General features: G+C 42.7%; 1 protein-coding gene and 1 long non-coding RNA gene across 2 annotated transcripts; both read right to left on the bottom strand.

Annotated features, from left to right (window-relative positions):
• Positions 1-484: 484 nt before the first annotated feature.
• Positions 485-3,213, bottom strand: LOC149984464 (uncharacterized). Its single transcript, XR_016494901.1, has 2 exons — positions 2,945-3,213; positions 485-2,163 (listed from the first exon to the last, which is right to left on the bottom strand). It is a non-coding gene; the product is annotated as an uncharacterized LOC149984464 (long non-coding RNA).
• Positions 3,214-18,709: 15,496 nt separating this feature from the next.
• LOC110509875 (hemicentin-1) lies at positions 18,710-22,577 on the bottom strand. The gene is made up of 5 exons (XM_021591058.3): positions 22,482-22,577; positions 21,621-21,665; positions 20,081-20,356; positions 19,692-19,967; positions 18,710-19,194 (listed from the first exon to the last, which is right to left on the bottom strand). Exons 1-5 carry the CDS (start codon positions 22,531-22,533, stop codon positions 19,103-19,105), a joined length of 741 nt encoding a protein of 246 aa, XP_021446733.3. The 5' UTR covers positions 22,534-22,577; the 3' UTR covers positions 18,710-19,102.
• Between the last annotated feature and the right edge of the window lie 604 nt (positions 22,578-23,181).

The following is a 23,181-nucleotide window of genomic DNA, read 5'->3' as shown; positions in this document are numbered from 1 at the left end:
TATAATTTTAAGGTATTTAATAGTTGCTTCCAATAATACTATGTCATGAGTTTTTGTTTGTCTGTAAAGCTAAAAACATCCATAACTTGGTGACCATCTTTGTGTTCCTGACAGGTAAATGGCATTCGTCTGAATAATGGTATAGTGGTTCCACCCCCAGCAGATTCAGCTCACATGCAGGGTTGTTGTGAAGAGTAATTCCTTATGAATGTCACCAACACGTTGACAGATGTAAACACTGAACAGGGTCAAGGGCATATAGAACACTGCTTTATATCTATGATTAAGGGTTTGAAGTGTGTGATGCTTGGAACTTATTTTATCATAATCTATACTGTCTCAAATGAGGTATGCTTTATGACTGTTTTCAGTCAGCTCATAGCAATAAGGAATAGGAGTGATGTGTTAGTATTGTTCTGTTAAATAAACACATACCTTTCCTTTCCATATACTGTAGAACATGTTGCATGAATGCACTGTGTACCATTATTGAACAGTCAGATTTATTGAAAATAATAGTTTGTTTAAAACAACTTTATCAAAACAATTAAGAACTTTATATTCAAATCAGAGTCATATTCCAGCAAGAATGCTTGATATACTTTGGTTATTCCACCAGGTCTCGAGCAAATTACAGTACTGAGAGGTGTTGAAATACTGTACATGATATATGATTCTTCATTGTGATACTAATCTGGAAGAATAAATCTTCAATAATGAAAAAAGACAATGAAGGATGTTTTGCTAAAATGTTCAGATAAATAATTCCATCGACAGCATGATAGTGGAATGAGAGATATATTCTGTATCAGGATGCAATTACAGCAGAAATGTTCCTTCTCAGGATGACAGGTCCAGAAATCTGTGGAAAATATTTGTAAGACATTGTGAAAGAGTCATGTGTCAGTTTCACTCCTGTAAATACCATGGTATTCTTCTCTGTTAATATTTGACAAGATACAGTTGAAGTAGGAAGTTTACATTAACCTGAGCATTTTAGCCTTTTTCAAGATAATCCATCCACCTGACAGGTGCGGCATATTAAGACAATGATTTAACAGCATGATCATTACACAGGTGCCTCTTGTGTTTCCCTAAGTTTTACTCCTGTAAATACCATCGTGATGATGAGTGATGCCGTGTTTTAAATAACATCATAGTGGTTAAATATATTTCTACACATTTTTCATTCTTCTCTGTAAATATTTGAATGGATAGATATTTGACTAGATTAATATGGTGCAATGTATTCTCTCGTTCTAAATACAGTGAGTGTACAAAACATCAGGAACACCTTCCTAATATTGAATTGCACCCTCAAACTGTTGCCCTGGCAGCTACTACCATACCCCATTCAAAGGCACTTAAATATGGTCTCTTACCCATTGACCCTCTGAATGGCACACATGCACAATACATGTCTCAAGGCTTAAAAATCATTCTATAACCTGTCTCTTCCCCTTCATTCTATACTGATTGAAGTGGATTTAACAAGTAACATCAATAAGGGATAATAGCTTTCACCTGGATTCACCTGGTCAGTCTATGTCATGGAAAGAGCAGTTCTTAATGTTTTGTATACTCAGTTGAAGCCAGTGGGGACACACACCCTTCTGATATCATAGCCATTATACATCATCACAAGAAGCACACTGTGGTCTGACATTGAACACGAGTGACCATGTTCGGTTATATCAACATCTATGACATTATTTCACCATATTATAAAACTCTTTCAGTCAATTACATCATTTTATTCACATTGCCCTGGCCCATGGAACTACGTAAGTGAAATGCATGTTTGAATAATTATATTTTATGGGTTCACTTAACTAAATACATTTTTTGGTCTGTGAGACTTGCTTGTCCATTGACGTTCAGATGAGGACCCTGGCCAATGAGGAGAGGAGGAGAAGGAGCCAGACACTAACCCCCAGCTGTACTGACACTGACCCACAGCTGATGGTGATCTGTCTGGTGACGTTGATGTAGCTCATGGTTCTGTTGTTGAAAGCCAGGCAGGAGCTTAGGCCACTCTGGCTCTCCACAGCACTGTATAGCTTCAGATCTGGATTTGTCCCATTCAGCTGGTTCCCATTGAAAGCCCATTGAAACTCAGCCTGAGGGTTGGACTGGGCAGAGCAGGACATGGTCAGAGTAGACCTGATTAGGAAAGAGGTAGTGGTGTGTCGGGAGATATGCATTACAGTCATGACTCGGCAAACAGTGTCTATGGAAATGTAGTAGATACCCAATGAGGCCTGGTGGTAGAGAGGAACCAGACACTTAAAGGGATATTCAGGGAGCCGATGTGTTATAGAACAAAATCAATTGATCATGATAAATCATACATCATTGGCCATTTGATTGTAGTGTGTCACGAGAATTTTCAATCCCAATGATGATAACAATCACTATAGCTTTGACCAATTCCCCCTAGGTTGTAAAGCTAGGGTTAATAAGAATTAGGCAAAGACTCAGATTCTGCAAACGGTTCGTTGTAGTTTATTCATGAGAGCTCTAAAAATCATATAATGCGCATAGCCTTTTATATAACCCCTACAAGCGCCTACAAGTCTACAAGCACATCTGTTCCTCCCTGGGTGGAGGGACTTTATCTCCTGTCCTTGGTCTCACAGTACCAAAACATGTCTGTTGTCAGTTCCTCTTTATCACACACAAACACAATGTTCCAATTGTCTCACAATATTCTAGAATTATGTCTAAACACATTGTCTAAGCTTCTGTAACTATTAGGGTGAAATACTTTAGTAATTTACTCTTAATGTCATTCAGATTCTCTTATTATTACATTAAACATATAAATTCCCTTATCATAGTGTCACTCCCAAATCACTGTAAAGAGTCAAAGCTTGACATGTGGACTGCAGCCAATATATGTGAATTCATCAAGTAGAGTTAGTGTGCATACTCTCATACTCACAGCTGATACTGAGATGTAGAGGCTCAGTGGTTCCAGTACTGGCGGTGTTGAAAGCATTACAGCTAAACGGCCCATCGTTTAGCTGTACTGTTCCCATCACTAAGCTGTTCCCATCACTAAGCTGAATTCCATTACTGGCTGTGACTTCGGCCATTCAGCCAGCGGTAAGAGAGGGAGGAGCCAGAGAAAGATCAAAACAGACTGACAGAGCTTTGAATTCCAAAAGTTGTTGGCCACCAGTCTCACAGCAGAAACAGGTTCTGAGAGAGAGAGAGAGAGAGTGATTGTTACAGGGAAAGAAAGAGAGGGAAAACACATAACAGAAACCAGAGGGAACACCATGCGGGAAAAGGGACAAAGACAACCTGTTTCCATTACGCCCATTCTTTTAGTGGAGTTTGTTGGTGTCAGCCCATCTTTAGGCCATACTTGTCTGTAGCCATGATGACTTGCAGAATCCTATCTAAATGTGTTATAGTCCTTTAAGTAGTGGTGGAAAAAGTCTGAGACCAGCCACCCAGACAGCTGATGAAACTGAGGAGTATTTCTGTCTGTAATAAAGCCCTTTTGTTGGGAAAACCTCATTCTGACTGGCTGGGCCTGGCCCCCAAGTAGGTAGGCCTGTGCCCCTCCCAGGCCTAGTAATGGCTGTGCCCCTGCCAATTCATTAGGGCCTCAATTGACTGATTTCCTTTCATGAACTGTAACTCAGTAAAATTGTTGAAATTGTTGCATGTAGCGTTTATATTTTTGTTCAGGTTAGATTGAAGCGTTCAATCTATCGATCTATTTTATTATTTTGTTGAGCAAGGGTTTTTAACATACTGTCTAAAGACAAAAGAGAAGCTGCATGTATCTAATTATAGACAAGTTGACTGACTAACAAATAGCCTACCAAAATGTCAGAAATTACAAGCAGAAACATACTGCATATAAATCAGGCAACAAAAATGTCCTACACCCTCTGTCAAAAAATCATTCTTCCATCTTTGACTGTAGCCTACAGTGCATTTTCTATATTTGCGGGTTAGGGTTGGGTGTGGGCCTCAGATTTTCACTTCATCACATATAGTCGGGCGGTTACAAATATTTATTAGTGCATTCAGACCCCTTGACTTTTTCCACATTTAGTTACTTTACAGCCATTTTCTAAAATGTATGAATTAAATAAAAAATTCATCAATCTACACACAATATCTCATAATGACAAAGCGCCAACAGGTTTTTAGATTTTTTTGCGCATTTATAAAAAATAAAAACAGAAATACCTTATTTACGTAAGTATTCAGACCCTTTCCTATGAGACTCAAATCAAATCAAATTGTATTTGTCACATAGACATGGTTAGCAGATGTTAATGCGAGTGTAGTGAAATGCTTCTGTAAACATAATTAAAGTGACACTATATAGAGTGGCATTGTATAAAGTGACTAGTGATCCATTTATTAAAGTGGCCAGTGATTGGGTCTCAATGTAGGTAGCAGCCTCTCTGAGTTAGTAATCGCTGTTTAGCAGTCTGATGGCCTTGAGATAGAAGCTGTTTTTCAGTCTCTCGGTCACAGCTTTGATGCACCTGTACTGACCTCACCTTCTGGATGGTAGCGGTGTGAGCAGGCAGTTGATCGGGTGGTTGATGTCCTTGATGATCTTTTTTGGCCTTCCTGTGACATCAGTGTTGTAGGTGTCATGGAGGGCAGGTAGTTTGCCCCTCGGTGATGCACTGTGCAGACCCCACCACGGTTGAGTGAGGTGCAGTTGCCATACCAGGCTGTGATATAGCCCGACAGGACGCTCTCGATTGTGCATCTGTAAAACTTTGTCAGGGTTTTGGGTGACAAGCCAAATTTCTTCAGCCTCCTGTGGTGGACCATTTCAGTTTGTCTGTGATGTGTACGCTGAGGAACTTAAAACTTTCTACCTTCTCCACTGCTGTCCCTTCAATGTGGATAGGGGGGTGCTCCCTCTGCTGTTTCTTGAAGTTTTTTTTTTTTTTCCTGACACCACACTCCAAGTGCCTTCACCTCCTTCCTGTAGGCTGTCTCGTCGTTGTTGGTAATCAAGCCCATTACTGTTGTGTTGTCTGCAAACATGATGATTGAGTTGGCATGCATGGCCACGCAGTTGTGGATGAACAGGGAGTACAGGAGGTGGCTGAGCACGCATCATTGTGGGGCCCCAGTGTTGAGGGTTGTTTCCTACCTTCGCCAGCTGGGGATGGCCTGTCAAGTCCAGGACCCAATTGCACAGGGTGGGGTTGAGACCCAGGGCCTCCAGGTTGATGATGAGCTTGGATGGTACTATGGTGTAGAATGCTGAGCTGTAGTCAATGAACGGCATTCTTACACAGGTATTCCTTTTGTCCAGATGGGATAGGGCAGTGTGCAGTGTGCAGTGTGATGGCGATTGCGTCATCTGTGGACCTGTTTGGGAGTATACAAACTGAAGTGGGTCTAGGGTGGCTGGTAAGGTGGAGGTGATATGATCCTTGACTAGTCTCTCAAAGCACTTCATGATGACAGAAGTGAGTGCTATGGTGCGGTAGTCATTTAGTTTAGTTATCTTTGCATTCTTGCGAACAGGAACATTGGTATCCATCTTGATGCATGTGGGGACAGCAGACTGGGATAGGGAGCGATTGAATATGTCCGTAAACACACCAGCCAGCTGGTCTGCCATTGCTGGGATGCCGTAGACGGGATGCCACCTGGGCCAACTCATGTCAGCCACAGAGAAGGAGGGGGGGTGCAGTCCTTGTTAGGGGGCCGCGGCGGTGGCACTGCATTAACCTGAAAGCGGGCAAAGAAGGTGTTTAGTTTGTCTGGAAGCGTGACGTCGTTGTCCGTTACGTGGTTGGATTTATTTTTGTAGTCTTGATTTCCTGTAGACCCTGCCACATACAGTTGAAGTCGGAAGTTTACATACACTTAGGTTGGAGTCATTAACTTGTTATGGCTGCAATACCCCTATCGGGATAAGTGTCATCAACAACTGCTGAATAGCATAGCGCTACATACAATAAATATTACTATAAATATTTATATTCATGAAATCACAAGTGCAATATAGGAAAACAGAGCTTAGCCTTTTGTTAATCCACCTGTCGTGTCAGATTTTGAAATTTTGCTTTACAGCGAAAGCAATCCAAGCGTTTGTGTAAGTTTATCGATTACACGATAAAACATTAAGAACACTTAGCATCAGGTAGCTCGGTCACGAAAATCAGAAAAGCAATCAAATTAATCGTTTACCTTTGATGATCTTTGCATGTTTTCACTCACGAGACTCCCAGTTACACAACAAATGTTCCGTTTGTTCCATAAAGATGATTTTTATATCCAAAATACCTCAGTTTGTTTGTCGCGTTATGTTCAGAAGTCCACTGGAAAGAGAGGTCACGACAATGCAGATGAAAATTCCAAATTGTTTCCATAATGTCCACAGAAACATGTCAAACGTTTTTTATAATCAATCCTCAGGTTGTTTTTAAAATATATAATCGACAATATATCAACCGCAAATGTCTTTCACAGTAGGAGAGGGGAATACAATGGCTGTCCAAATTCTGTTGCGCAAGCAAATCTCATGTGACCACTTGACGCGATGTTATCGTTCTGGCTCATTTTTCAAAATAAAAGCCTGAAACTATGTCTGAAGACTGTTGACACCTTGAGGAAGCGATAGGAAAAGGAATCTAGTTCATATCCCTTTAAATCCAGCAAAGGGAGGCTATGGAACATGTAGTTTTCAAAATAGAAGCCACTTCCTGTTTTGATTTTCCTCAGGGTTTCGCCTGCAATATCAGTTCTGTTATACTCACAGACAATATTTTGACAGTTTTGGAAACTTTAGAGTGCTTTCTATCCAATACTATTAATAATATGCATATATTAGGAACTGAGACTGAGGTGCTGGCCGTTTACAATGGCACCTTTTCATCCAAGCTACTCAATACTGCCCCTGCAGCCATATAAAGTTAAAACTCATTTTTCAACCACAAATTTCTTGTTAACAAATGATAGTTTTGGCAAGTCAGTTAAGACATCTACTTTGTGCATGACACAAGTAATTTTTCCAACAATTGTTTACAGACAGATTATTTCACTGTATCACAATTCCAGTGGGTCAGTGGAGTTTACATACACTATGTTGACTGTGCCTTTAAACAGCTTGGAAAATTCCAGAATATGAAGTCATGGCTTTAGAAGTTTCTGATAGGCTAATTGACATAATTTGAGTTAATTGGAGGTGTATCTGTGGATGTATTTCAAGGCCTACCTTCAAACTCAGTGCCTCTTTGCTTGACGTCATAGGAAAATCAAAAGAAATCAACCAAGACCTCCTTCATCCTTGGGAGCAATTTCCAAACGCCTGAAGGTATCACATTCATATGAACAAACAATAGTATGCATGACCCCAAGCATACCTCAAAAGTTGTGGAAAAATGGCTTATTAAGGACAACAAAGTCAATGAATTGGAGTGACCATCACAAAGCCCTGACCTCAATCCTATAGAAAATGTGTGGGCAGAACTGAAAAAGTGTGTGCGAGCAAGGAGGCCTACAAACCTGACTCAGTTACACCAGCCCTGTCAGGAGGAATGGGCCAAAATTAACCAAACTATTATGGGAAGCTTTTGGAAGGCTACCCGAAATGTTTGACCCAAGTTAAACAATTTAAAGGCAATGCTACCAAATACTAATTGAGTGTATGTAAGAGAGAATACAGTAGACGGCACACGAAAAACGTGTGATTTATGACCCTACTTTAGGGGTCAGGTGTGTATGCCCATATATGGGCATACTGCAGGACATCCTGTCAGGAAGTTCTCATGCTCTCTAGGGAGTGCCCATATATGTATATCCTGTCAGGAAGTTCTCACGCTTTAGATTGAGTGTTTATTTATCCAGATAGTAGGGTGTGTTTGAACATTTCAAAGAGCATGGAACCCCTTGTTGTGGTGACCTGTTGTCTGTTGGCTGTTGTCTGTGAAACAGGAATGTCCGGGGTTATTGTGGGCAGCCGCATTAAAAATAAGAGCTGAACACTACAAGCAACCTCGATAAACCCCAGAACACTAAACAAGAAATTAAACATGGATTTTGTGATCAGTGACACACACGTGATGACCGTAACAACGGAAGCAGGACCTCGGTGGAAACATAGAGAAGGGCCGAGTAATAAGCATCAATATATGATGCGCCAAAAAAGTGGTTTCTAAATATGTATAGAACCCAAATACCCTCCTCCGCAACTTCGCTGAAAGATCAAGTGTTGATGTCTAATGGACAGTGTCATGACGTTGGCCTGTGGGTAAGGTTTATGACCCCCCCATAAATACCTTTCTCCCTTCCCTCTCTCTTGACTCCACAGAGGGACTCTTGAATAGCCTTTGTTAAACAGAGAGTCTGGGAACACCAAATATTTTGGGAATAGGACAAGTTGAAAATATGCGTTGGTACTTAATGAATATGATGTCAGTTCGGTTGTCATTTGAGACATTATGACTGATGACAGGACGACCTAAACTGTATCTGGGAAAGTCTACACATTATAGTTATCAGATTCACATGAAATTGTTGTGCAATTCAAATGTTTAAATATACAATTATTGGTGAAAAGATTAAATGTAATTTTAGCTTCCAAATTAGAGATTTGGGTTTTCATAAGGTTAGGGCTCTGCTCAATCAGTGGCCCACCCCTGTGAAGAGACATGGGCTATAAACTATGAAACACACCCTTCTCCCTCCACTATGTAAGCCCTTGACGAAAATGTAACCTCCTGTTCCGCGTACATTAGGATGACGGTCCGATGTCAGAAGAATTCAGATAATATCTACAGAACGAAGCCAACCTCAGCGTGAGCTTTGGTTGCGAATGGTATGAACTTTGAACTCTTATTTGCTACAGAAGTGATACCTCCTAGCCGCTGAGTTATCAGCGGCCGCTGTAAACGTGGGCTAGGAGAGGACAGACAGAGTATCCCGTCTACCACCAAATTATGACACTACAACGTTTCCCGTTCACCACCAGAGACACTCTTCAAAGGACAAAGGACACTGTTGGGCAACACGGCCATCCATCTACCACCAACCTATTGAAGCGCAGCTCAGAGTAAATATTTATTGCATTTTTCTTTTCCAAATGGGCAGTAATTTAGAATGCATAGGATATTGTATTTACGATAGCACAGCTTCTCCCTTTGTTCCTCAGTCTTCCCACTCTTTCACTCAAACCCAACCAACTTTCCGTTGTGTAACCAGCTGTCATATCTGCTCTGTCCGCCAGGGAAGTTTTCCTTTATGACGTAATTTGTAATCAATGTATGGTTCATTCTGTGTATTTGTAATTCTGTGTGATTAGTTAGGTATTTAGTAAATAAATAATTAAACCCAATTTTGTATTGCTGAATCAACTTGTTAGCAAGGGTTTGTGATCAAGAATTTACAATTTTCAGATGAGACTGAAATTAGGTGACGATTAATATTGACTGCTATTTATGTAAAATATTACTAGGTCTTTAAGAGCTTATCCGTAAGATCTATAAATATTATTTTGTGGTGCCCCGACTCTCTAGTTAATTACATTTACATGATTAGCTCAATCAGGTAATATTAATTACAGAGAAAGGATTTTATAGAATAGCTGTCACGTTCTGACCTTAGTTCTTTTGTTATGTCTTTGTTTAGTATGGTCAGGGCGTGAGTTGGGTGGGTTATCTATGTTCCTTTTTCTATGTTTTGAGTTTCTGTGTTTGACCTGGTATGGTTCTCAATCAGAGGCAGCTGTCTATCGTTGTCCCTGATTGAGAACCATACTTAGGTAGCCTGGTTTCACTTTTGAGTTGTGGGTGATTATTTTCCGTGTCAGTGTTTGTGCCACATGGGACTGTTTCGTTTGTTTCGTTTGTTTCACTTTGTTATTTTGTATTTTGTAGTGTTCAGTTGTACATATTAAAATGGACACTTACCACGCTGCAAATTGGTCCGATATCTCTTACTCCTCGTCAGAAGAAGAGGACGAGCGTTACAATAGCATGTCATATCAATTAATCCGGCATAGCCAAAGACACGACAACAGCTATGGGGTTATCTGTTTGATTTACCCGGCCTGTAGAGTGAAACTCTATACCCTCTGCCGATCCCTTTTTACCCTTGAAAGTCATGGTAGATACAAAAATAGTCAAATGAACCTCTGATTGATGATTAGTCTCAAAATCATAAAACACATATTTCTCTGAATGTTCATCTTCAGCCAAGGGCTGAATATAACACTCGTGTGGCACTTCTTGAACCACTTCAGCATCTCTGCTTTTCTGCTTTTTCCTTTACAGATTGGGCAATGTATGATTCCACACACATGAGGTTTAGGGCTGTCTATTTTAAGGTTGTAATTGCATTTTGAACATTTTGTCACGTTCTGACCATAGTTCTTATGTTTTCTGTTTCTTGTTTGGCCTGATATGGTTCTCAATCAGAGGCAGGTGTTAGTCATTGTCTCTGATTGGGAACAATATTTAGGTAGCCTGTTTTCTGTTGGGGTTTGTGGGTGGTTGTATTCAGTCTTTGTGTGTCTGCACCAGATAGAACTGTTTCGGTTGTCACTTTTGTTGTTTTGTAATTTGTGTTTGTAATCAGTTTTTTGATTATTATTAAATTAAGATGAACACTAACCACGCTGATCTTCGGTCCTCTCCTCCATCTCCAGACCACAACCGTTACAGAACCACCCACCAAAAAAGGACCAAGCAGCGTGGTAACGGTCAGCAGCAGCAACAGCTGCAGGAGAATCAATGATACTTGGAGAGATGTACTTGGGAGGAGATTCTGGACGCAAAGGACCCTGGACTCAGCCAGGGGAATATTGCCGTCCCAAAGCAGAGCTGGAGGCAGCGAAAGCAGAGAGGCGCCAGTATGAGGAGGCAGCACGGCAGCGTGGCTGGAAGCCCGAGAGGCAGCCCCAAAAATGTATTGGGGGGTACACAGGGAGTGTGGCGAAGCCAGGTAGGAGACCTGCACCAACTTCCTGTGCTTACCGGAGAGAGAGAGGAACCGGGCAGGTACCGTGTTATGCGGTGGAGCGCACTGTGTCCCCGGTGCGTGTGCATAGCCCGGTTCGGTACATTCCAGCTCCTCGTATCGGCCGGCTAGGGTGGGCATCGAGCCAGGTGCCATGAAGCCGGCTCTACGCATCTGGTCTCCAGTGCGTCTCCTCGGGCCGGCGTACATGGCACCTGCCTTACGCATGGTGTCTCCGGTTCGCCAGCACAGCCCAAATGTGGGCTATTCCACCTCGCCGCACTGGCCTGGCTACGGGAGCATTCAACCAGGTAAGGTTGGGCAGGCTCGGTGCTCAAGATCACCAGTGCGGCGTCACGGTCCGGTCTATCCGGTGCCACCTCCACGCACCGGCCCTCCGGTGGCAGCCCCCCGCACCAGGCTGTCTCTCCGTCTCATCCCTACAGGTGCTCCCGCCTGTCCAGCGCTGCCAGAGCCTTCCTCCTGCCCAGCGCTGCCAGAGTCTCCCGTCTGTCCTGAGCCGCCAGAGTCTCCCGTCTGTCCTGAGCCGCCAGAGTCTCCCATCTGTCCTGAGCCGCCAGAGTCTCCCGTCTGTCTTGAGCCGCCAGAGTCTCCCGTCTGTCCTGAGCCGTGAGTCAGCCAGGAACCGCCAGAGCCGTCAGCCAGCCAGGAGCTGCCAGAGCCGTCAGCCAGCCAGGACCTGCCAGAGCCGTCAGCCAGCCAGGACCTGCCAGAGCCTACAGCCAGCCAGGACCTGCCAGAGCCTTCAGCCTGCCAGGAGCTGCCAGCGCCGTCAGCCAGCCAGGAGCTGCCAGAGCCGTCAGCCAGTCCGGAGCTGCCACTCAGTCCGGAGGTGCCCCTCAGTCCGGAGCTGCCCCTTAGTCCGGAGCTGCCCCTCAGTCCGGAGCTGCCCCTCAGTCCGGAGCTGCCCCTCAGTTCGGAGCTGCCCCTCAGTCCGGAGCTGCCCCTCAGTCCAGAGGCGCTCCTCAGTCCAGTGGGGCCTTTATTAGGGTCTTAGACCCAAGGTCGGAGGCGAGGGTCGCCTCTCTAAAGAGGCCCTTGAAGAGGGAAATGACTATGGTGGAGTGGGGTCCACGTCCCGCGCCAGAGCCGCCACCTCGGCCAGATGCCCACCCAGACCCTCCCCTTTAGGTTTAGGATTTGCGGCCGGAGTCCGCACCTTAGGGGGGGTACTGCCACACTCTGACCATTATTTGCGTTGTTTGTTTCTATGTTTTGTTTGGTGCGTCTACCTTGTTGTCATATGAGTGGGCATTCTATGTTGCATGTCTAGTTAGTCTGTTTCTATGTGTTTTGTTCTGATATGGTTCTCAATCAGTGGCAAGTGTTTGTCGTTGTCTCTGATTGGGAACCATATTTAGGTAGCCTGTTTTGTATTGTGGTTCGTGGGTTATTGTCTATGTTATGTTGCATGTTAGCACAGTGTTTCGATAGCAGTCACGTTCGTCTTGTTAGTTTGTTTCGTTTGTTTAGTGTACTTCGTGTTTTTGGTCAATCATTAAAGTATGCATTCACACCATGCTGCGCTTCGTTCTACTCTATACGGCGATCGTGACAGTAAGGCATGAATTATATTTTTATTTCTGTGTTTTGTGTCCCGTCTGCAGGGTTGAAATATGGTTTCTCTCTTCGTTTACGGAGGTGCTATCCTCAGATAATAGCATCATTTGCTTTCTCCGAAAAGCCTTTTGCATGTGTGATTTAATGAAAGTTAGATTTTTATAGTAATGTATTGGAATTTGGCGCTCTGCATTTTCCCTGTCTTTTGGCCAGGTGGGACGCTACATATCCCAGAGAGGTTAAAATCCCCAGCTACAATAAATGCAGCCTCAGGATGTATGGTTTTCAGTTCTCATATAATCCAGTGAAGTTCCTTGATGGCCGTGTTGGCGTCTGCTTGAGGGGGAATGTACACAGCTGTGACTATAACTGACGAGAATTCTCTTGGTAGGTAAAATGGCCGGCATTTGATAGTAAGGAATTCTAGATTGGGTGTGTCACAACTTCCGCCGAAGTCGCTTCCTCTCCTTGTTCGGGCGGCGTTCGGCGATTGACGTCACCGGCTTTCTAGCCATCGCTGCTCCATTTTTCATATATCCATTTGTCTTGTCTTGTTTTCATACACACCTGGTTTTCATTTCCCCAATCGATCTACTTGTATTCAACCCTCTGTTTCCCAACATGTTTTGTGTGTAACTGTTTTCATGTCAAGTGATGTTCGTTAAGCGCTTTACTATATTGTTCCTTTTTTTGAGCATGTTTGTTTTGTTGTGCTCCCAGTTTGGAACTATAATAAAGTGCGCTTTATTTAATCATACTCTGCTCTCCTGCACCTGACTTCGTCTTCATACACATCCTGACAGGGTGAGCAGAAGGACTTGAGTTCCTGTATGTTGTTTTGATAACACCATGATTCCTTAATCCTAAAGCATACACCCCTACCCTACCTCTTCCCAGAGAGATGTTTATCTCTGTCAGCGCGATGCATGCAGAAGCCTGGTGGCTGAACCAATTCCGACAACATATCCCGAGAGAGCCATGTTTCCATGAAACAGAGAATGTTGCAATCTCTGATGTCTCTCTGGAAGACAACCCTTGCTCGAATTCCGTCTACCTTGTTGTCAAGAGACTGGACATTGGCTTGTAGTATAGTCGAGAGCGGTGGGCGATGTGCCCGTCTACGGAGCCTGGTCAGGTGGCCGCCTCGTCAGCCCCTTCTGCAACTTCGTTGTTTTTGGTCGACTACTGGAATTAGATTAATTGTCCTGGGTGGTGGTCCAAACAGAGGATCCGCTTCAGGAAAGTCATATTCCTGGTCATAATGTTGGTAAGTTGACTTTGCTCTTATATCCAATAGTTCCTCCCGGCTGTATGTAATAAGACTTAAGATTTCCCGGGGTAACAGTGTAAGAAATAATACATACAAAAATGAAATACTGCATAGTTTGCCTAGGAACTCAAAGTGGGGCGACCATCTCTGTTGGCGCCATGAGGAGAGAAAATTGAGCTCAGGTGCATCCTGTTTCCATTGCTCATCGTTGAGCTGTTTCTACAACTTGATTGGAGTCCACCGGTGGTAAATTCAATTGATTGCACGCACATCTCTCTATAAGGTCCAACAGTTGACAGTGCATGTCAGAGTAAAAACCAAGTCAGGTAGAAGGAATTGTCCGTAGAGCTCCGAGACAGATCTGGTGAAGGGTACCAAAAAATGTTTGCAGCATTGAAGATCCCCAAGAACACAGAGCCTCCAGCATTCTTAAATGGAAGAAGTTTGGAAACACCAAGACTCATCCTAGAGCTGGCTGTCAAGCCAAACTGAGCAATCGGGGGAGAAGTGCCTTGGTCATGGAGGTAACCAAGAACCAAATGGTCACTCTGACAGAGCTTCAGAGTTCCTCTGTGGAGATGGGAGAACCTTCCAGAAGGACAACCAAGGTTGAATTCTTTGGCCTGAATTGCAAAAGTTTTTGCTTTGTCATTATGGTGTATTGTGTGTAGATTGATGAACAAAAACTATGTAATACAATTTAGTATAAGACTGTAACGTAACAAAATGTGGAAAAAGTCAAGCAGTCTGTATACTTTCCGAACACACACAGGTGCACACTCAAACTGAACCAGTATTTCTAGACTGGCAGAATTGTTGTATTACACTTCAAGTCATGGTGGAAGCTAGGCTATCTTAACAGTAGTTGCAGTATAGACCCACAGGGCCTTCAGTAGTTGACTAATCTAACTATTTTAATAGTGAGCTGGGCTGATGTCTCTGATTCACCTATCACAGTGAGGGTTGAGGTGGCTGTGAGCTGAGGGCTGGTGCTCTGGACCACATAGACCCCTGAGTAGACCACCGTGATGGAGGTCAGGGTCAGAGTCCCCATGCTGATGTCCACCGATGCCCTGCCATTGTGGCTTGGGAACATGGCCTGCTGGGCCCCGACCAGGTCAGGATCTGAGGGTCCCCCACAGTCCATCTGCCGCTTTGCAGCTGAGTGACCGGAAGCTGAAGCTCAGCACACCTGGAGAAGAGTGGAAAGATGGGTCTTTAGCATCCAGTGGTCAACAATCCTGGTCCTGGAACACAACAGGGTGTACCCACTTTTGTTCCTCTTCCAGCTAAACAGTTGCTGATTAAGACAGACATGATCTGAATTCACAGTTTCTAGTAATTTTGAAGTCATATTATCACAATCAAATATGAACTTATGGTCACTAGTCTTTAACATGCAATATTTTGGGGCCATTTGTTAGAGTCTACCTGGTAAATACAACTTTGTAATTTATTTGGTAATGATATAATACAAATATAACAAACTATCTAGTATAAAACTGTATCCACTTTAGAACAAGTTGCGATTTCTAAATTCCCATTTTACTGTAAATGTCTCTATTTTACATTTTAATTTCTCCATCTTCTTTACAGTAAATGAAACTGAAACTTAACTCCCTGAGTTACTTGTAGTATTGAAAAATAAGACATTTTACCTTGTATCAAAGCCAGTAGAAGAACATGTGGGACTCTTCCTCTTGTCTCCCACATTGTGTTTAGGTGGTCTATGAGTGCTCCTACTCTTTTATATTAGTATTTTGGGGTCCAGCCCCCTACCCAAATACCTCACGAAACAAGCTAATGTATCTTTATATGCCAGTGTCCATCATTTAGTACTTGTTCCTGACAAACTAGAACAGAGATCTAATATTTCGTTTTTTTCCCCCCCCTGCAAACATTTTCCTTGGTTTCATGGTGTGAATGACCAATTAGGGAAATCTGATTGACAAATGGTGACAGAGAATGTGTGTGATCTCCGAGTTGCTTATCCCCCTTCATCCCTCCTGTCTGTCTCCTTCACACTTTGATACAGTATGTAGCCTTATTGTGGCAATGGCATTGTAGTAAAGAATCATTACAAATATTTTCACAGATCAATTAGACATAAAAATATATATTAATAGTATTACTTCTATAGTATTTAATTGTGTGTCGTTTAAGTCTATATTTTCTGACTACAGTTTTACTGGTTTGGAACAGGGCTACAGTCTCTTACAAAACACCATGACAACAACATGTGTTAAATGTTTGTAATGCAGTCAGCAAGTACAGAATAGAACGGTACATACTGTACATCAAGTATCATATTGGGGTGGCAGGTAGCCTAGAGGTAAGAGCGTTGGACTGGTAACTGAAAGGTTACAAGATCGAATTCCCGAGCTGACAAGGTACAAATATGTCGCTCTGCCCCTGAACAAGGCAGTTAACCCACTGTTCCTAGGCCGTCATTGAAGAATTTGTTCTTAACTGACATGCCTAGATAATATATATATATATATATATATATATATATATATATTGTGTCTGTGATATTGTAACATCATACAGTACATAATTTACATCCCCATTTCACAACTTTCACAAATATTGAGAAATCTCCCTCTGTTATTCCTGGCAGTGTTTGTGTAACAAGGCAAAACACATGCCTTTCACTTCTCCCAGGTCTACACCTGTAGAATTGTGGGGGCAGGTTCCAATCAGGGAACACCTGAGCACACCTATGTGGGTCTATGCCAGATCAGGTTTGATTTATGAACAGCGGAGGAAAAGGTATGATGCCTGTCGTTATCTAACTGTCCAACCAAGGAGCATGAATAGAGGAACAAACTGGTCATGCGAAAGACACTCAGCTATTCTATGAAACCATCATAAGTACCCACATGCTGTATTACAACGCTCTCAGGTTGAGGGTAAGAGGTCAACATAGAGCCCTGAGAGAGTGAACAAGCACCCTATCATAACACCATCAAAACATGAGAGCTGAGTTGAACAGTGGGATATTGTACTAATCTCTATTCCGAGCCTGAATGTGCTGCCTGCTCATGTAACAAGTATTGTATTTCATGTTATATATTTACACAACATCAGAACAGTTCCCATGTCTGATATTAGTGTACATTCCTTTTGGTGGTGTAAGTGCCCTTTTTAATGTTGCACACTTCCTTCTCCTGTGTTCCCCCCATAAGCATCCCCTGCCTTCTTACATCTTCCCTGTCTACCCTGTCTACTCTACACATGTAGAAGAGGTAGGTTACAGTGAAATTGTCCCATGGAAATCATAATCAATCCTTCCTAATATTGAGTAGCGCCCCATTTTGCCCTCAGAACAGTCTCAAATCGTCAGGGCATGGACTCTACAAGGTGTCGAAAGCATTCCACAGGCCCATGTTGACTCCAATGCTTCCCACAGTTGTGTCAAGTTGGCATGATGTCCTTTAGGTGTGTAGTATTCTTGATACACACAGGAAACTGTTGAGCACGAAAAACTCAGCAGCGTTGCAGTTCTTGACACACTCATACCGATGCGTCTGGCACCTACTACCATATCCCGTTAGTAGGTGTCCCTGTACCCCGGCATTTAAATATTTTCTCTTGCTCATTCACCCTCTGAATGGCACACATACACAATCCATGTCTTAATTGTCTCAAGGCTTAAACATCCTCCTTTAACCTGCCCCCCCCCCCCTCTTCATCTACACTGATTGAAGTGGATATAGCAAGTTACATCAATAAGGAACCATAGCTTTCACCTGTATTCACCTAGTCAGTCTATGTTATCTTTTTTGGGATAAGGGGCAGCATTTTCACTTTTGGATGAATAGCGTGCCCAGAGTGAACTGCCTCCTACTCTGTCCCAGATGCTAATATATGCATAGTATTATTAGTATTTGATAGAAACACTCTGAAGTTTCTAAAATTGTTTGAATGATGTCTGTGATTATAACAGAACTCATATGGCAGGCGAAAACCTGAGAAAAATCCAACCAGGAAGTGGCACATTGAGGTTTGTAGTTTTTCAAAGCTTGGCCTACCAAATACACATTGAGTTCTGTGTGTATGTGTGGACATGAAGCTAGTGTTAGGGTTAGGGTCATGGTTAGGGATAGGCGCACTAACTACCAGATACTGTTTGAATAACGCTTTCACTTCCAATAGAATGCAAATGATGTGGTCATAAATAAAGGAGTGTATCAAAACAGATGCTTGAGTATGATGCATCCAGTATAGTTATGCTGTAAATGATAAATAAACCAATGGCATTGTGCCAGATGTAACGATAAATGAACGCCTCCTCATGTGCCATTTCCAGGTTTGAGGTTAGCTTCAATATCTACTTTGTGGTATTCTGGGTCCATGACAAATGGTGTCCATTGTTCAATTTCACCATATCATGCCCTGACCAAACAGGGTAGGCAAACATGGCCTGAGATTGAAATGACCTTATCACACAGAAATGGATTTGCCAACAAATACATTTGAATGTGTGCGATTGTGTTGGACATGGTGCTAGGACTGGCGTAAAGAGTTGTACAACTTGTACATCAGGTTAGCCTTTGCAATAAGTAGGCTATATTAGCTATATAAGCCTACATACACACTGACAGCCTACAGTATACTATACTATCATGTTATGAAACGACTTCTGTGAATGTAGGTCAGGCTAGTCTCATAATACCACTCTCACATAAACAAGTGATGTTATGGTGTGAAGATAGTGTGATTATAACAGCAGCTTTTCATAGGACTTTTCCTTGAAGACAGCAGGGTTGTCTCTGCTCCCTAGTGAGGGGAGGGACAGTACAGTGTACTCTGCTGGTATGTCTGGCAGTGGATCTGGAGGTATGCTGGCTACGCCAATCAAAGACCAAAGTTGACAACTCCATACAGAGACAGCTATCTATTACCACACTCATTTGGGAGTTTATTTTACAAGGTCATCTCAACAACAACAAAGATAATAATAATACAGTAGGTGTTGCAAAAAATAAAATATTACATAGATAACATCAATATGTACGTTTTGTTATTTTCTCATCGTTACCCACTGCATGTGGATGATAAACATAATTCACTGGAAACTTCCAATGACTCAACTATCATTATCCCACAACAGAGGAAACATTCTTATTCCCTTATATTCTTACTCTGAGAAACAAGCATTCTTATTGGACAGGATTAAGAGTTTCAAAACGTTGGTTCCTGTTTTATTATTCGTTCTGAAGGTGAACCTGAACTCATTCAATGTTCTCCTCTGTCCTTCCCATCGTCTGTAGCCTTATAGCGCCCCTCCTAGGGATCAAGGAGGAACAGCAGTCCCATACAGAGGACCAGTCCTAAAACTCCAGTCAGCCTCACTGTTTCAGATCCTGATACTGTGGGTCCTGCATGAGGGAACAATAACATGACTTCAGTCTGGGATTTTGGAGATGAGTATTTTACCATGTAGTACGCAGGTCTTCTAGCTAGGTTAAAAAACAAAGCATTTCGATTTAAATATTTAGATTTAACAGTACCTACAACTGGGTTTAAGCATGAGTTAATACATTTTGTACCATGATAACTTGGTGATAATAGTGTAGGAATATTTTATGAGGGATATTATTATATAAGGTGAAGTGTAGTGTAGTTTTACAGTATGGTGAATCAGTTCGTTGGAACTGTGATAATCAATGACTATCTACCTTTATGCATGGCTGAATGAATGTGGTCAGTTCACCATTAAATCTGCCAAAGAGTAATCAGTCTCCATCCTGGGTTTGTCTAGAGAGTCATTTCTTTACGATCTAAAGAACCCTCAAACAATCACAAAACTGCCATTGCAAGAATTGATTCTGCAGTGAAGCTTAATTTGATCAAACATTAAAACGGGAGTGACTACCTGTGACCTTCACTGTCTTGGAGGCCTCTGCAGAGCGTCCAGCTGCTGTGTTCTCCACCACACAGGTGAAGTTCTGGACTGTACCAGGTACCGACGGGATCCATTTCAGGATATTCTTCCTCACGGAGAAGTAGGCGCTAGTAAGGATACCCCCCCTCAATGGCCAGCGGATGGAGCAGTCCAGGTCGACAGTGCAGTTCACCTGGCAGGTAAAGGTGTATTCCCTCCCAGGCAACACTGTGTCAGGGCCACTGATACTAACACTCCAATGATCAACTGTCAATCAGCAAAGGAAGAAAATGTATATTTTGTTGAAGGAAAATTGGACAGGATCACCCATATTCACTGATTCTCTCAAATGAAGCGTAGGCGTTACATCTTATACTCACAGTTTAGCAGGTAGCCCAAGCTTATGACCTTGCTTTCAGCCATGTTTGCCATGGTCACCTCGCACTGATAGAAGCCACCATCAGAGGGCAGCAGGGAGTTGAAGTGGAGGGAGGTGTTGTGTTCCAACAGGTTTATCCTGGCGTCTGGAGCTACAACCTGGCCGTCTTTGTACCAAAGCACTGGCAGGCCTGGGAAGGAGCCGCTACAGTCCAGGCTGAAGGACTGGTTGAGAATGGGGAGAGAGAGCTGTGGGCTGGGCCTCACGGACACTGAGCCTGGAACACACAGAAGGGAGATCCAGAGGTGTGATTGGTGGGACGGTTAGGGTTAGGAATCTGAGGCATATTCAATCCGGGCAGAAAGCTGGTTTTCCATATTGTCACGGCCCCTCCTCTGCATTGCAGGGGCGGTTCCTCCTGAAGGCAGAGGAGGGTCATTAGTGATTGGAGCCACCTGGGCTCAGGGTATTTAAACTGCTTCACTAACCACTCTTGTCTCTCTCTCTGCTCCTCCGGGTATGATCCTGTTTTGTTTGTTCCTTTGTAGTTTTACTTAGTTTTCACTCAGTCAAATTCACACACACAGATTCACGCATCCCTGCACACTACATTATGATACTTTCACACCTCATTCCTTTTTCTTTAAAGTTAATAGTTTTGGTTTATAATAAAGAACCTTTTTGACTGGCCTATACCTGTTCGTGTCCCCTCATTTTTGCCACAGGCTATGAGCCGGCCTGTGACAATATGAACTGAGTTCGGTCGGTCATTGTGGTAAATAAAGTTAGATGCCAATCGCTATATAAAGACCAAAGAGGAAAAAGCCTGGAAGGTGGAGAGATGACTAGAAATGATTCAGTTGATAATTTTATGTGTGTATTAATTGTAGAGGACCTTGTGCATTTCAGGCAAAATAACAACTCAACATTTATATCCCAGGACAAATTAGCTGGAAAAAGCAAGCTAGCTAAATAGGGCAAATTAGCTAGCAACTCCAAGCTAGCTAGCTAAATTGCCATAAATGTTTAATGCTTTTCAATCTGTCACCAAATTAATATAATTGGTTCAGAGTTTGTTTTGATACTTCAACCTGCGTGTCGTGATCGTGTTCAGTGTGGGAGGACAAAATCAATTTGCGCACTATGGCGCACGTGCACGGCCAAGATTGTGGTTATGCTCTTTGAGCTCCCACTCTCTGTGTTGACCGCAGTACACTGCAGCTCCACAATGCGGTCCAGACCTTCTGGGGTCCAGGTAAACTCACTCCCATTGAAAGTGCGCCCCTTCAGCAGCCAGGTGTAGGTGCATCCTGGGATGCAGTTGGAGGTACAGGTGAAGGTCGTCTTGTATCCATCTCTCACCCGACCCAAGCCCATGTCGCAATATTATAACAAAATAACAAACACAATGCCAAACACTATGATACTAAACATATAGTAAAATGTGTCTCTATATAATTGCGAGTTAACATAATTCCTTTGGTAGTAATGATAAGAGATTAGAGGTAGTCTTTGATTATTTCAGGTAGTTGGATACTCACTAGGATTAGGAGATGCTGCTGAGACACTGGTAGGATCAAGGCCTCCTGGAGATATACATGAGAGAGAGAGAGGGGGAGAGAGAGACAGAGGCAGAAAGGACGAGAAAAGATAGAGACTTCATTAAAGCGGCAATCAGCAGGAAAAACAATAACAAAGCTGAAGCCCCACCCCTGGATCAGTAAAAAACAGAGGGATGGGGCTGGAGATATCAAACCACTCTAATTCATAGACAGAGCTATGAATGTAAGGACTGATCATCCAAGATATCGAAATTATAGTTGTGACCATGTTGTGAGGCTATACAGTTTGTTTGCATTTGCATTTTTTTTTTAAAACATTGGATTAAAACAAGCTTATTTGTGCGGTTCTGATGGGGAACGACAGCTGAACTAAGCTCATGAAGCATTTTAAAGTTATATTCTTCAAGAATCAATGGGTACATATCATTCATTCATTTACATTCAAGTCCAAAAATGGTGTAGCAGCTGCTGACTGCCACTTTAAGGGCATCATACAACCTGATGAGCTGTATCTGAATAATGTTGTTTGACTCATGTGAGTGGCTAACAATTGGCCCTATATGTTGTACAATGATCACACTGAAATTGTGACTTTGTGTGTGTGCATGTGTGTGAATGACTTTATTCTTATTTTTGTGTCAAATCGACATTTGCCGGCTCATCCGTTATGGATTTAATTGACTGAATGATTCAGTCATTTGTATATATGTGTGAATTAAATATTGTGTGTGTGTGTGTGTGTGTGTGTGTGTGTGTGTGTGTGTGTGTGTGTGTGTGTGTGTGTGTGTGTGTGTGTGTGTGTATGTGTGTGTGTGTGTGTGTGTGTCTGAGACCCCTTACCTGTCAGTGTCAGTACCAACACAGTGTAGAAAGTCTTCAAATAGAATTCCATAGTATTACCCCCCGAGTCTTCTACCACTCTCTGTGGCCACCCAAAATATGTGGACACCTTTATATCTTCATTAGAACAGGAAGTATTGTGTTGACATACTGTAAAGTCTTGGATTTCAACATTTGAGTCACAAAATTGGGATTTATTCATACATTCTTTAGTCACGTCTCAGCCATCTTGTGCTAAGAAACCTTGAGTAGAGATTCCAGGTTGCTAAAACATTTTTGTTTTATTTCCTTACCTTACTCAAAGAGTAGGCTGGTTTAAATGATAGTGTGTACAGTAGTAAGTATTGGCAGAGTTCAGACTTGTGTAAAATGCCTTCCTTTGTCCTTCATGACTGCTGCTGATTCCAAAATGTCCTGTTGCCCCAAAGCAGAATGTTTCAGTTGACGACCATCATTAGTTGATTTAATTGAATCATGTGTGTTAGAGTTGGGCTGGAAAAAAAGCCTACACACTACCCTGTAGTCAACCCCTGTGGTTTGTATATGATATCTCCCTGGTTAACTGGGTCACTGGAGTTCTTTACTGATCAAGTTCCCTGACCTCTTGGCAATACTGTGGTAGTCAGTGACAAAACTGACTGGACGTTACCCTCAATGTAATCTAGTTCCCCTGCTGTGCCCAGTAGCCCGGGGATGAGGT

The sequence above is a fragment of the Oncorhynchus mykiss genome, chromosome 3, assembly GCF_057628025.1.
Source record: "Oncorhynchus mykiss isolate SJ-2025 chromosome 3, ASM5762802v1, whole genome shotgun sequence".
In the NCBI taxonomy this organism is placed as follows: domain Eukaryota; kingdom Metazoa; phylum Chordata; class Actinopteri; order Salmoniformes; family Salmonidae; genus Oncorhynchus; species Oncorhynchus mykiss.
Note: the sequence above shows the minus strand (reverse complement) of the source record. Positions and strands in the feature narration are given on the sequence as shown.

Coding starts and splice junctions, on each gene's coding strand:
- LOC110509875 (XM_021591058.3), bottom strand. CDS start 22,533: ATGGAATTCTATTTGAAGACTTTCTACACTGTGTTGGTACTGACACTG. Junction 21,666..22,481: donor GTTGGTACTGACACTGACAG/GTAAGGGGTCTC, acceptor GTATATCTCCAG/GAGGCCTTGATCCTACCAGT. Junction 19,195..19,691: donor CAAGACAGTGAAGGTCACAG/GTAGTCACTCCC, acceptor TCCCTCATGCAG/GACCCACAGTATCAGGATCT.